The 13894-nt window shown below is 43.0% G+C and overlaps 1 protein-coding gene across 3 annotated transcripts in view; it reads left to right on the plus strand.

The window, feature by feature from the left end:
- Positions 1-13627, plus strand: part of LOC108927892 (anosmin-1-like) — a 43659-nt gene extending 30032 nt beyond the window's left edge. For 2 of the 3 annotated variants that reach the window (XM_018741519.2, XM_018741532.2), the window contains 9 exons: positions 935-1064; positions 3309-3505; positions 5152-5296; positions 5747-5893; positions 9138-9226; positions 10266-10437; positions 10534-10754; positions 11838-11979; positions 12466-13627. In XM_018741519.2, coding sequence (XP_018597035.2) covers positions 935-1064; positions 3309-3505; positions 5152-5296; positions 5747-5893; positions 9138-9226; positions 10266-10437; positions 10534-10754; positions 11838-11979; positions 12466-12524 — 1302 coding nt within the window. In that variant the 3' untranslated portion in view covers positions 12525-13627. The remainder of the gene's footprint in view (positions 1-934; positions 1065-3308; positions 3506-5151; positions 5297-5746; positions 5894-9137; positions 9227-10265; positions 10438-10533; positions 10755-11837; positions 11980-12465) is intronic. The other variant, XM_018741526.2, reaches the window with a different exon arrangement.
- Positions 13628-13894: the final 267 nt, after the last annotated feature.

Raw genomic sequence — 13894 nt, forward strand, 5'->3', positions numbered from 1 at the left:
GTGTGTGTGAGTTTGCTGTAGAATAAGGGATTGCTCAACCAGCCATAATCCTTACGGAGTGGCATGTCTCTGAAGTGTGCTATCATATCCATTCTGGTTGAAACTGCCACATGCATGGTAAAGGTATTATATATATATGGGGGGGGGGGAGGGGCACGGTGGCGCAGTGGGTTGGACCACAGTCCTGCTCTCCAGTGGGTCTGGGGTTCGAGTCCCGCTTGGGGTGCCTTGTGATGGACTGGCGTCCCGTTCTGGGTGTGTCCCCTCCCCCTCTGGCCCTACGCCCTGTGTTACCGGGTAGGCTCCGGTTCCCCGCAACCCCGTGTGGGACAAGCGGTTCTGAAAATGTGTGTGTGTGTGTGTGTGTGTGTGTGTGTGTGTGTGTGTGTGTATATATGAATGTTATGTTAAGTGTATGGTATGTAACAGCTATGAAACAGCACCATAGCACAAACTTCCACTCAGATGTTCTCTTTCTGTGCTTTTTTTTGACACAGAAAAATCAGGTTTCTAGCCACTGTACTCAAACTTTTGACCAGTACTCTGCCTGCATTTCACACTTATTTCTGTAATTGTGACATAGTGGCCCTTCAACAAGAAGGTGCTTGTTTTGTGATCAAAGAACTGACTTCGTTTAAGAATGGCTTACTCTGCATATTGAACACTCCACTCCACTGTATATTATCTTTATACTAGTCATTGGGTTTTCATTTATTGCGAGTATCGTATCGTATTCATCTATTTCATCAGGGACCTATGGTTAATTAAACAAAGCAACATGGTACAAATGTTTTTTTTTTTTCAGCGTCTTTTCTGCGTAAGATGTTTTTTTGAGAAGAGGTCATGTTTGATGGTGCAGAGCTCACACGTGAACCGTGAATGTGAGACCCCCGGTCACCCCTGGGCTAATCCCTTTCCCATCTGTCCCTGTCAGACCGCAGAAGAACGGCTCCAACTGGCCGACATCAGAGCCAGCAGGTGGTACCAGTTCCGCGTGGCTGCAGTCAACGTCCATGGGACTCGAGGCTTCACAGCCCCTAGCAAGCACTTCCGCTCTTCTCGAGGTGGGTCCGCCTGGGTGGGCCCGCTTTGATAGTGGCTGTGTCTTGTGCTGTGCTGACACAGAATCACTTCAGTTTCAATACCACCTGAACAAGGGATTTTACATCAAAATCTAGATTACCTCTACAAATACCTGGTGAATTGGTCTGCTGTCTATGCAAAACACCGGTGTGGTTTAGGTACTGAAACACCTTTGAAGGAAAGACACAATGTCAGTGTCAGTGAGAGTAAAAATTAAAACTAAAAATAAATCGGAAACTATATTGCAAATATTAAAATATATTACAAATTTGAAAATAGTGCAATGAAAGTGCATTTAAAATAGTCTTCTCCCATAATAATAGCATCCCCAAATGGACCTTTTGAGACGTATGAAAAATAGCATGTTTACACTAAGCAGTTATGGTTACAAAGCCTTAAAGATTAATATTTTCTCATCTCATAACAGTTACCATGTTTTCTACATCCAGGCCCTCCCTGCCTCCCCAGTTGATCAATATCCTTCGGCTGAAATAGCTGAAAGCACAAAGATTGCCTGAATTTAACCTCACAAGGGATCTGTACTGTGTTTAAATTACTAAAAATGTTACAGGATCTAAATTCACTGTTGCTCTTGGTCACTGGACAGGAGGTAAAAGCTAAGATGCTCTCTCTGAGATCTCTGCTTTTAGGGTGTCATGAGTGCTTTATGTTGAATGTATATGATGAATAATTCTCCATTATTGCATCAGGTGTTGTAGTTTCCTTTCTCAGCATGCATAGGGTTACGCACACCTGTGTGGAAGGGCGTCATGTCTAGATTGCGGTTGATCGAACTCAAGTATTGGTTCAGTGAAAATAAGGATCAGGTACCATGGATCGCTTGGGTAGTGCGAAAAACAACATAAAACGATGACAGCTCTGACAAGCCAGACTGTGAGGGATCGTAATGTAAGTATGGATACCCAGATGGATCTGAATCATCCACTTCTGGAGCTGTAAAAACTTCCCTAATCAGCCAACAAAAGCTCAGCTGTCTGTCTTGGGCAGTGGTCATTGCCATGAAATGAGCAGAGCTGAAATAATGATCTGATTATGCAATGGAGTTTGTTTACACAGCCAGGGCGCATCATTGCTCTACACTTCCTCGCCGCAGTAATTTGTTTGGGGCGGTTTTCAAAAACGGTGGATGCTTGTTTATCCTGCTTGCATAATATTATGCTGCTCTCTGAGCCGATGTGCTTTCCAGCTCCTACAACGTGTCCCAGGTGGAAGCGGAAAATGGTCTGAGAAGTTGACGGCCAATCATTTCCTCATTAAAAGGCGGTTGATACACATCTGGCGCTCTTTGGCCGAGCCAGGCTGACAACGCTGAAAAAAAAAAAAAAAAAAAAAAAGAGAAGGACGATGTAGAGGTCCTTGCATCAGCCACCATCCATTCGAATCTCGTTATGATGAGCGCCACGTTTCAAGGTGCAATTTGAGGCATGCGAATCAGTCATGTGTGCTTGACAGAGACGAATAGTCCCACGGCAAAGCCGGCGAGAGGAACCATGTAGTTTGGCTCAGCGGGGAATTTACCTCAGTTGTTCCTTTAAAATTATTCCGAAAAATCGGCTAGCTTACCCTTCGGATAAGTACTCGTTTTATTTTTGTGTGTCGTTTCGCACCCAAGGGAGAATATTGCCTCTGAGACGTTGTTGCTCTAGATTGTTGGAGTGAGTTCCAAACAAGTCTGTTTTCGGAAGAATTCTGAGACAGGCTGGAATAAATGTTAATGTAACTGGTTAAATTTAGCTAACTTGTTTGTTTATCGAGCAGGACAATAGAGAATTTGCATATTGCGTAACAAAAACTGAAAAAAAAAACCATCAAAAGTTAAAAAGAACATCACTGTAGCAGTGAGAATTTCAGTCACCAAATTGCTTGCGCTTCCACTAATACATATTTCGGAGTTAATCCACTGTATATAGAAGTGTATAAATATAACCATTTTCAGCAGATTCCAAACCAAACGCAGAAAAGTTTTTCCGTCTCATGTTTTTCCCGTATTTATATCCATAGCTACAGATGTGGTGTTCTCATGACCCATGTCACTAGATGTAAGGGAAAATGAGCAGTTCACTGGTATTGATTTAATTCCATGTTGGCTTACAAAAAATTTGATTTTTTCTTTTTTTTTTTGTTTTTTTTTTTTTTTTTTGCGCATCCTGCCGAAATAGTGGTCCAGTAGCTATTCCTGATATGAGTTTTCGGTGTCCCCATAGATCCCTCTGCACCACCTACTCCAGTCAACCTGAAGATCACTAATGTGAGCATGACTGTGGAGGGAACAATGACCGCTCGACTCAGCTGGACATTGCCTGAAGAACCCGACATCCCGGTGCACCACTACAAGGTTTTCTGGAGTTGGGCCGCCAGTGGCAAGAGCGCCAGGAAGAAGAGGAGAAAGACAGCCAGCGGGGTAATTATCTCCATCACTTGCCAATGTGTTGGCAGGCGGAGAATGCCTGAGGCCTGGGCGACACTGTTTAGACTAAGCTCATTTCAGGCCTGTGCTGCAAGCCACAACACTGTAAAAAAAAAGAAAAAAAAAAAAGTCACAGCACTGGAGTGGAAATAAGAAAAAATTACTGCCATTGCTTTGATTGTATAAACTATTAAATTGATCGGCTACATGCCAAAATAGTGCAAAATTATTGTATAATTACCTTTGGCAAATACAGTGTTTTAAAATGTTTAGGTGACATGGTTAACCTTTTACTGAAAGCACCATGGCATTTGAAATTCCTTAAATAATGAGATTTTTTGGATCCGATAAGGCGTTTCCAGGTAATTATCATAATCTATACAACTGCAGCTCTGTTTTATGGTATTTACATATGCAGTTTATTCTACTGAATACTTGGCAAAATATTACAAGGGTTGTGTAACAGTGTTTTTTAAGAAAAAAAATTGCTGCATTTAATGTTGTGGTTAGCTGTGCAGATGTGGTTATTAAAGGTGATATGGAGACTAATGATTATGATAAAAGTAACAAAAATAAGTGGAATGTGCCTTGACATTTTGAGATTCAATCATGTACTTATCTGAGGAACTAAAAGCAACACAGGGCCACACAATCATGGCTAGTGTACTCTAGTTTGAAAATTCTGGATACACTGATGTGATATAAGGCCAAGCAAAGATCAGCATCACTTGAGGACTTGCTTTCTTCAGGAGGTTGTGCATTTTCATGTGTAGGAGGTCCAGTTAGGAAGATATTACTGAAACCATCCACTACGGTTTTCGGATAGCAGCTGATCGAGAATCCGCTTTGATTAAAATTTTTCTTTTTTTTTTTTGTAATTTGAGCTCATTTACTTTCATTCACTTCCTAATGCACTCTCATGGGATCAGTCGTTTAACGATTGGAATCACTGTTAAAGACATCTCCAGGAAGACTTAACCTCCACCTTTTTATTTTTCGATTCATTGATTTTACACCAGTGTGTCCTAGACTGTAGAGCTAGTATACCACTCCTAGCACTCCCAGAATGGTACAAAAAATTGGGCACATTCATGGTTTGTACAACATATTACCAGTAAGAGCTGCAGCCAAGCCAGTCAGCAAATCGCATTAGCACAACAATCAATATTAACTATCACATTATCAATCACACATACAAGTAACCCTCCGTAGATCACAAGAACTTCATAAGCAGGAATGGGAGGCGGGAAGGTTATACTACTATGAATCTGCTCAAAAAACATATTTCTCTGCCAGAGAAGTATGAGGTTTGGATATTACTTCAATGTTTGGGATGTCAAACCAGTTAGTCAGGAACTGGTAGCACAGTGCTAGTGCTTCAAGGCCAAGTCCCACCATGTCCGACAGTGGGGTTTTTCTCACAGCTACGCAAAGTGCTATCACACAGTACCAGCTTGGCCCTGGACAGTGTCACTCAGCGCACATGTGCTTTTAATAACGGCAATGTTTTCCGTCTCGAGAGCCCATTTGGAAGCGCTGCGGTTGGCCGCTGAAGTCTAACGGCTTGGACGGCAGCGGCGAGCCTCGGGCGACCTGGGCAGGATCCTGTTTGTTACCGGTTTGCATTGTTGCTGTTGCAGGCCCACAGCTTCGTGGATCTGGAGGGTCTCCAGGCCAACAGCAGCTACACTGTGGAGCTGCAGGCCATCAGCTACTGGGGGCAGGTTCGTCTGAAGAGCTCCAAAGCATCCCTCCGCTTTGGCACGGCCCAGCCCAACAACACAAGTATGTATTTTTTTTAGGTTGGTTATTTTGCAATCTTCCAGATGTTTTAGCACACGAGATAAAAAATAAAAATGGCACCCCTGGTCTACAGCCTTTGGTACTGAGCTTTGAGATGTTTAATCTGTTGTGTGAAATGGATGGACTGGCCTGGTTCCCTGCTGTGGAGTGCGTGTTTTGAGTTTAAAAATTTGGCCTCTGTCTTTTACTGCTTTATTTGGAATAATTATATTTTATTGGCTTTAATTTTTTCAATTTGAAGCTTGGATAACAATCTTGAGAATGGCACCCTATCTTTGATGTATTTTTGTCCTGTTGTGTGTTGGCCAATAATAGTTTAATTGGTGGATGATTTTTCTCGGTATTGCTTAGTTAGCTCTTAGTAGTACTGCCCGTTTGAGAGCATTGTACAGACAAACTGCTACAGCTGCTGCTCTTCTCTCTTTGCCAAAGAAGAGCCATTGTTAAAGGGGAAGAAAGCTGAGATGCTGTCCATAGGAGGCAGCCTTGCAAAACGACCCCTGTCCGCACTGGAGGTGGGCACACCCTTCTACCAGGATGGACAGCTGCAAGTCCGAGTCTACTGGAAGAAAACACAAGGTATGGAAGACATTGTTAAATACTTAAGCTAATACCCAGTCAAAGTCCAATCTTTGGTACCCAGAAGTCATTACTCAGTGACCCATACCCGAGGTCCAAAGAGTCCACATCCGTTGATTAATACTCGGTGTTCAATGTGCAGTGATCAGTCCCTAATGACTAATACTCGTGATCAGTACCTGTATGGATTCATCAGCAGAAAATTAAAAGTATTCTTTCTCATTATCTCTATTTGGACAGGAATTCTACATCCTTAGTCATTAATTACCACAACAATGAGAAATACATGTTTATAAATAGATAGACACAGAAGAAAAAGGAATATATGTACAGAGAGGCAGGCAGTCTGATAGACAGAACTATACTATTAGTATTACCAAAAATGCTTAGCTAACATTTTTTTTCCAAAGGGTTTACAATACATGACCCAGTTTTTGTTTTACACAGTAATTCAGGTTAAATACCTTGCTTAAGGGTGTTATAACAGTAGTAGGGTGTGGGATGTGAGCTTAGAAGTCAAGATAAGTGAGTAAAGATTTTATGAAATGAGAATTGATATATATGGAAGAGTAATGCAGCCCTGGATATTCCAGGTGGAAATTGTGGAGATGGGGGGCTACGGTGGTGTGGTGGTGTGGCAGGTTCATCTGGGGCCCACTGTGTGGTGGGTCTGGGGTTCAAGCCCTGCTTGGGGGACCTTGCGATGGACTGGGTGTGTACCCCCTCCACCCATGGCCTTGCCCCCTGTGTTGCCGGGTGTGGCTCCTGCTTGCCGCGACCCCACTTGGGACAAGCGGTTGTTGACAATGGATGAGTTGTGGACATGCTGACGTTCAGGTTGTGTTGTTCTGAGAATGAACATGACACATGGTCTACTGTTTGACAGTATGTGACAGGTGTATTCAAGAGTTACCCTGTGCAGAAAAGCCTATTGCCATTAAAGATGTCAGTTTGGTTTTACCAGACTTGACATCATTCTTCAGAAAGAAGCAGTGCACGAGGCTCGAGGCATTAAATTGATGGTGCTGATATCTTGGCTTTCTGTCTATATCAGAGTGGAAATTTTGAAGCATCAGGAGTCAAACCCTAAGCGTAGCCTGTCAAATCTCATTCAGCCATCTGTGTTGTGTTAATAATACATGTCATCGCAAAAGCCAGACTCCACATAACTAAGAAAGGAGTCCCTGGGGCCTTGAGAGGCCTGATCAAGAAGCCTTCTGCTGAATCCTTAAAAGGTCAGTCTCCCTCACCCCCCCCTTATCCAGAGCAGTTAGTGGAATCAAAGTGGGCTTGTAGCTAATCGGGGCCACAGTGTTGTGAGATTATGGACCAGCATCCCTTCCTGGATGAGAGAACCACTAACAGAATGGACAAGGCCCTCCAGTTTATGCACAATTTATAGTGACCAGACGTTTCTCTCTCTTTCGAACTCACCAGGCTGATTTAATATCTTCTATTCCAGTAATACCTTTTCTTATTTTACATACTGCAGTACCGTTTAGTAACCCAGCACAGTTCTCTTCATGCTTCTGTGAAGATTATTTGTGTTTTTTTTTTTACCATGAAATTTAAGGAGGAAGTAGAATATTTGCTTTCTTTGTTTTTTTTTTTTTTTTTTTTTTTAATACCTGGTAGTGAAGTAATGCAGACCTTACTGGTTTTAAAAAGGCTCATTTTCGCCCAAGGATTATTTTAATAATTGGAGTAGTGAGTTGCCTTGTGGTCCGGGTTGTTGCTCACCTATTTTTTTTCGACTGTCCAAGATGGACAGTCTTATTCGTCGTGTGAGATAATGGAGATTAGATGTGACGTAGTAGGGCTCGGGGGAGCAATACTTTATTCTTGGAGTTCACATGGAGACAGCTGGTTCCCGCATCCAAACCTCCTCTCTCTTCTCCTCATCCTCCCTCAGCGTCATTATCCGGCCCATTCCCACAGAACGTAGCGCCTCCCCCTTTGCACCGTTTCGAATTAATATTCGACTGTGCTATTCGATATAGGGGAGTGGTTGGTGTTCTGTGAGTTCCAAACCAGAATTAAAAGTGGACTCACACTCACTCACTGTTGGGTTAAGGTTAGCCAGCCTTTTTGGCTGAAGGTAGGAGATTACGTGCTGAGAATGGGGGTGCAGTGAGCGCGGGCTGGTCTCGTACTCCGAACTCCTGTTTAATACTTAATAACTTACTTGGACACCTGTTCTGTTTGGAACAGAACATTGACTTCAGCCATGAAAAAAGGGAACGGTGCAGGGATAGCTGAATGCTAACGGTCATTCGGGATATTGGATTTCTATCCTCTGTGATTTGTGCGGTATTACTGGCATGTATTTCACATGAACAGCTTAATCATCCACTGACAATTTAGAATGCATGTAAATTATGGGCACATTTTTCCGTCAACCTCGTGGGGGTAAATCAAAGGCAGATAGGCTTTTCATTTCATAGTATCTTAATTATGTTCACGGTTTCTCTTGCCATTTGCTCTCCACGACCGCAGCCCTCCCGACTGACACGCTCGCAGATCCCTCTCCTACCTTGTCGGCTCACCTCAGTACGTCTTGTTTAATGATCTTATTTTGTTTCCCCTTTCCATTGCCTATAATTTCTGTCTTCTGCTTCCAAGCCGCTGCTAGCTCTGGAGCGCCGGATCTGTGTCAGAGCCTTCAAAGGCCTTTTATCTCCCCGCCGTAATCCAGCACGTTGCCAGGGGCCAGCGCGGCATGGTTCAATTATTAATGCTGAAGTATAACTTCCCATCCAAGCGACAGGCTGATGAGTAGTAGTGCATGTGAATAATATGAGGCGATGCGAATGTAAACACTGCTGATTTTCTCAACGGAGGGCTTCTGTGCGGTAATCAGCGCACGCTTTGAAGATGTGACCCAACGAATTTCGCCCGATGGTGCTGACAAGGGACAATTAGAGGAGAAAGCCTGCAGGTGGAAATATCAACTAGGTCATTCTTGCAGTCAGGGGCAGGACCTTGGTCTCCTAATGGCTTTTGATAAGCCTGATGAAAAGGTTAGGCTAACTGACACTAGTGGAGTGACGTGGGAGTCTGGAGAATGTTTCCTTCTCTGCACTTTACCATATGGGCCACATGGGATTTCCGCAAGGGATGGATTCACTGTGCCACAGTGTGATCCTTTTCAAAAAGCGGATTCATTTCGGTAACAAACATGTCAGTATTGTTTGGGGTGACCAAATCGATGGACCAAATGCCCACTGTTTCCTTCTGAATCCAGACCCGGGAGTGAGGCGGTACAATGTTCAGTGGATGCCGGAGTTCTGCAGCCACAATGAGACCACAGAGCCGGGCAAATCTGTCACCCAGGTAGGAAAAGAGTAATGCTGCGTGTGTGAGATATAACGCTCAGTAGACTTGGCCAGGTGCAGGGAAAGCTTTCTGTATATAGATATATATGTATCAGAGTAAGACATCCTTAGGAAACCACTACTGTAGTAATTTTAATTTTCCTCTTCATTCATTCGTTAAAAAGTTTCCCTCTTAAAGCCCGGAACACGGTAGAAACACATGGCCCGGTGCCCACTAAAACACATTTTCTAAGATCATGTTTCCGGGAACGGGGAGTTTAGCTCCTTGGCTTGCGAGAAGAGTCTCGATCCTGACGGGGACGTTGTTCGCTCTCCGTCCCAGATGATGGCAGTAATTTGGTAATCAACACATTGTTTAGGCACTATTTTCCTTGTTGCTAGGCAATATTTTTTACTGTATGTCAGACCAAATTCCAAAGCAGTTCTTTTTTGCTTTTTAACACATGTGTGTTACTGTGTTATGAGACACCCTGCTTGGGTTTAATCTGGTGCCCCTGAAGCTTAGATCATTATGTTTGTCCTGTGAAGAGGCTCTAGGTTAAAAACACCTACTGTCTAATTTTCTCTGGATTTACAGGGTTTCGGAAGTCGGGTGCCATTTTTCCGGAACACTTTAAGTCTCGTGTGTTTGTGTAGTTGAGCGTATGTATTGTATTCTACAGCATGGTAAAGTGATCAGACTGCTTCATGGTCCCACTCATGAGAGGTCCGAAACTGAAAATCTGCAAAATCTCAGTTTTTTGTATGCAGTGGAATTTGCTCCCTATCGCGTTCAGTTCTATAGACAGCTACTTGTACTTTGTGCGCAGGCAAAATTTGTGGCATTGGACAAGCTAGCTGTCCTTCGAGAATCATTTGTTTGCTGTGAATGGCACTTTCGGTTATTCCGAGTTGCACGTGCAGCACTTTGGAGAAACGCGTGCGCTAAATGAATAACTGTGAACGTAAACATTCTCGGCCATCTTCTCATCTCCTTGGGCACTGGCCTGCAAGCAATACTAAGGTCAGCAGGCTTACAAATGGGTTTCTTGGTTCAGGAAAACTACGTGAACCTCCCCGGCCTGCTGTTCGCCTGCAAGTACAAAGTCGCCGTCCATACGATTAAGTCAAAGGGGCGATCCAAGGCGGAGACCACTACCTTTCTCACCCCACCTTGCTCTGTTGTCCAGGCAAAGAGCCACAAGCCCATCCACTGTCACGGAGAAGGAGGTAAGCTCTAAGCTCCAACACGCTGCCTCATCAATGATGCTCAAGCTGCTTTGTTCTGCTAAGAAACGACACGTTTGTCATTGTCTTCCTTTTCAGGAACAACGCTTCCCAAAGTGTTGACCAGAACGGAGAATCTCACAGCGTCCTTTTCTGTCCACGAGGGAAACATCACGGGGAACTTTTTTTGGAAAGTGTCGAGGCCCCTCCCACACCAACTCGTTACGGGGTTCCAGGTCACCTGGGCCGAGGTCACAACAGAGAGCCGTCAGAACAGCTTACCCAACAGCATCATCTCCCAGTCTCAGATACTGCCGCCAGTACGTCACCATGTGCTCCTCTGTCTCAACACATTCATAAGTGTTTTTTTTGCATCATATAAAACAGAGCAACAGGTAGTGTAGTGGCTGAGTAAGGTACACACCCTAAGTTATATAGTGCATTATATTTCGGAATACTTTGGATTTTCGGAATTGTACTTTTGCTGAGATGTACGTCGCTTTGGACAAAAGTGTCTACTAAATGAATAAATGTAAATGTACGTGTAAGTTACACAAGTAAAAATGACCTAACTAAATAAAAGGGTAAATCTTTTAAAGTCCTCTAAAATTGTAAGTAGCTTTGGAGAAAAGCGATAGCTTTATAAGTAAACGTAAATATAGGTGTCATCATGCCTTGATTATTGCTCTGCTAGCATTTTGCCCCCCCAGGCAGCATACTTTGTCAGTCCAAAACCCTAAAGTTCACGTAATCTCTTTTAAGAGCATCAAGGTCCTGTTCTGCACCACCTGCGTTGATCATTTTGATTTCCCTGCTTCCATTGAGATGTTCATGCAAGAAGGAATAAAAAAATGTTGTGATTTTAGAGCTCTTATTTGCCATGCTGAATTTACTCTGGACAATATCTGCCCTTGGCATACTGTCAAGTCTCCCCAGCGTGGAGGGGCTTCGGATTTTTATGTTTATATTCAGCTAATCTCCCAGAAAGTGCATTCAAATAATGATTAAACGTGGAAAGATGAGTCAACGTTTCCCATTCACTGCTGTTGTGTGGGAGGTCTGGGACAAGGCAGGAGAAAGCCTGAGGCAAGCCAGGATAATTCAGGATTAGGAAAATCTCTGGCAAGAGGAAAAGGATGAGGTCTTGTGCTAAAATACAATATGATTTCACACTGTACTTGTTAAAGAGTTCTCTGGTTATACCAATACAATGATGTAGTGTGGAACTGCAGCCATTAACAGTTTTGCTTGTCCATAGTTATTTAAGGAATAGTGTACATGATGACTTTCTGAAGGTACTGAAAATTATGCTTCTGTCATTACCGGTTATTCCATAACTATAAGTAAATACAATGGAACTGTAATTGTAGACATTCCCCGGTTATCTGTCCTGTCTCTTTCAGGACCACAATCTCTTGGTGGTTTCGAACCTGCGACCAGCAACGTACTATAGATTGGAAGTCCAGGTGATAACCACTGGAGGGGAGGGTCCGGCCACCTTTAAGACATTCCAGACACCCGCTGTAGTGCCGGTTCATCCACACCGTAAGTGCTTGATGCATTGTGGGGTAGCGAGTGGCAGAGTGTTTAAGGCCATTGCTTCACAGACAGCAATTTGTTAAATTCAAAATAAAATGCATGCAGCATGTTAGCTGAGGCTCTACAAGTTATGTTCAGCCATGTGTCTAAATTATATAATTTTTCTATTTATAATTTATAATTTTGCAGCTCATTTGTGATGTATTTTTTAATTTGGGGGAGGTGGTAGCATAGTGGGTAGCGCTGCTGCCTTTGGACCCAAAGGCTGCAGGTTTGGATTCCACCACCAGCTGTAGTACCAGGATACTTGAGCTAGATACTTACCTCAAAATTGTTCCAGTAAAGAAAAAAGTTACCCAGTTGTGTAAACAGGTATATAATTGTAAGCAACTTAATATTGTAAGTCACTTTGGAAAAAAGTGTCAGCTGGAGTAATAAATGTAACTGTACATGGGGATCTGAAATAATACTGCTACCGGACGGTGATTTCAGGACCGAAACTCAGGCAACATCACCCGCATCACCAGAGGACACCGGCAGAGAAGCACTGAGGCTCCGTTCTGACCATCAGAACCAGACCTGGTCTCACTGGCCACCACAACAAAGTGAAGGAGTGCAAAACTAAAAGTGAACAGGACCTGAATGGGACTCCCGTGTTTCTGTCCATTTCCGTGCGGCGGGATATCGTCTGTGGGTCGGGTCGGCGCGCGCTTGGCCCTCGGCCCAATTCCGCTCATCACGCCCGGGTCAGCCCAAGCCCACACTTGTCTTGCTCCTCGCCAAGCCCCACCTATGTGGGGCCACATCATGACGACCCAGCAAGAGTTGCACTTTGTAGACCGCTGCTCCGCGACCGTGCGAACTGAGAATGCATCTTTGTGACGTGTGGTCGGGATAACGGTGAGGTTTGGAGGAATTTCTGTCAGAATCATTTAACCGTCAGTCTGCAAATAAAGGAAACGTTGCAAAAAAAAAAAAAAAAAAATCAAAAAAGAACGAAGGCTGCGTAGCAGAATTGAAAAGAGAATCATTATAAATGTCCGTAAGGAGACTCGTCAGGTCAAATGTTTGCGGCATCGTGTCAGAAAAGGAAAGGTCGTAAACAGTACTGTTGGACTGCGTAACTAAAGCCAATGTTGTTTTGACCGGAAAGACATTAAATATGCATTGCATGTAGAAATCCCTTTGATTAAAGCTGTAAAGAAGTCCACAGCCTAAAACCTCTTTTCTAAGGTTTTGCATGACAAAACATATTGTCCAGTTCTAGGCCTGCAATACATCTATGTTACCTCTTTTGAATATATTATCAAGATTATGCTAAGTGACTAATAGACATCTCTATGGAAATTAATATCTACAGTTTAGTAATAGACCGATAATTTAGAGTGAAAATAATGGAGTTATGTGTTACGTGCTTAATTTCGTGTAGAAATATACTTGTGGTACAGTAAATAAATGTCTATTTATTTATGTATGTATTACAAAGTTCGATGCGTGTGTGAGTGCGTGCGTGTTTTCGTCACTCTTTAAATGGCAAAAATTATTGTAAAGGCATTTTGTAAAAAAGTGAATTGTAAATACAGTCTGTGTCATGTTCCATGTTATATTTTGTGTCAGAAAATGTGCTGTACATATTGTCAGTTAATAAAAGAATCCTTATGTACCTCATATTAACTTTCCCCGCTGTTTTAAACGTAGCGTGCATGTAGCCATGTGGATCATATGAAATAATATATTTGACAATCTGCTGCTTTGCTAATTTTCTTTTAAATACTGGGTTATGTGATATATGATGTTGGTTATTTCCGTAACTAATGTAACATTGGTTGATGTTTTATTGGTCAGAGTTCAGCTGATTTATTGGACTATATAAGTACGAGAGATTTTCCTGATTACAGCAACGTGATGAAAGAAGCGTAAT

Source organism: Scleropages formosus, chromosome 12 (assembly GCF_900964775.1).
Source record: "Scleropages formosus chromosome 12, fSclFor1.1, whole genome shotgun sequence".
Classification (NCBI taxonomy): Eukaryota; Metazoa; Chordata; class Actinopteri; order Osteoglossiformes; family Osteoglossidae; genus Scleropages; species Scleropages formosus.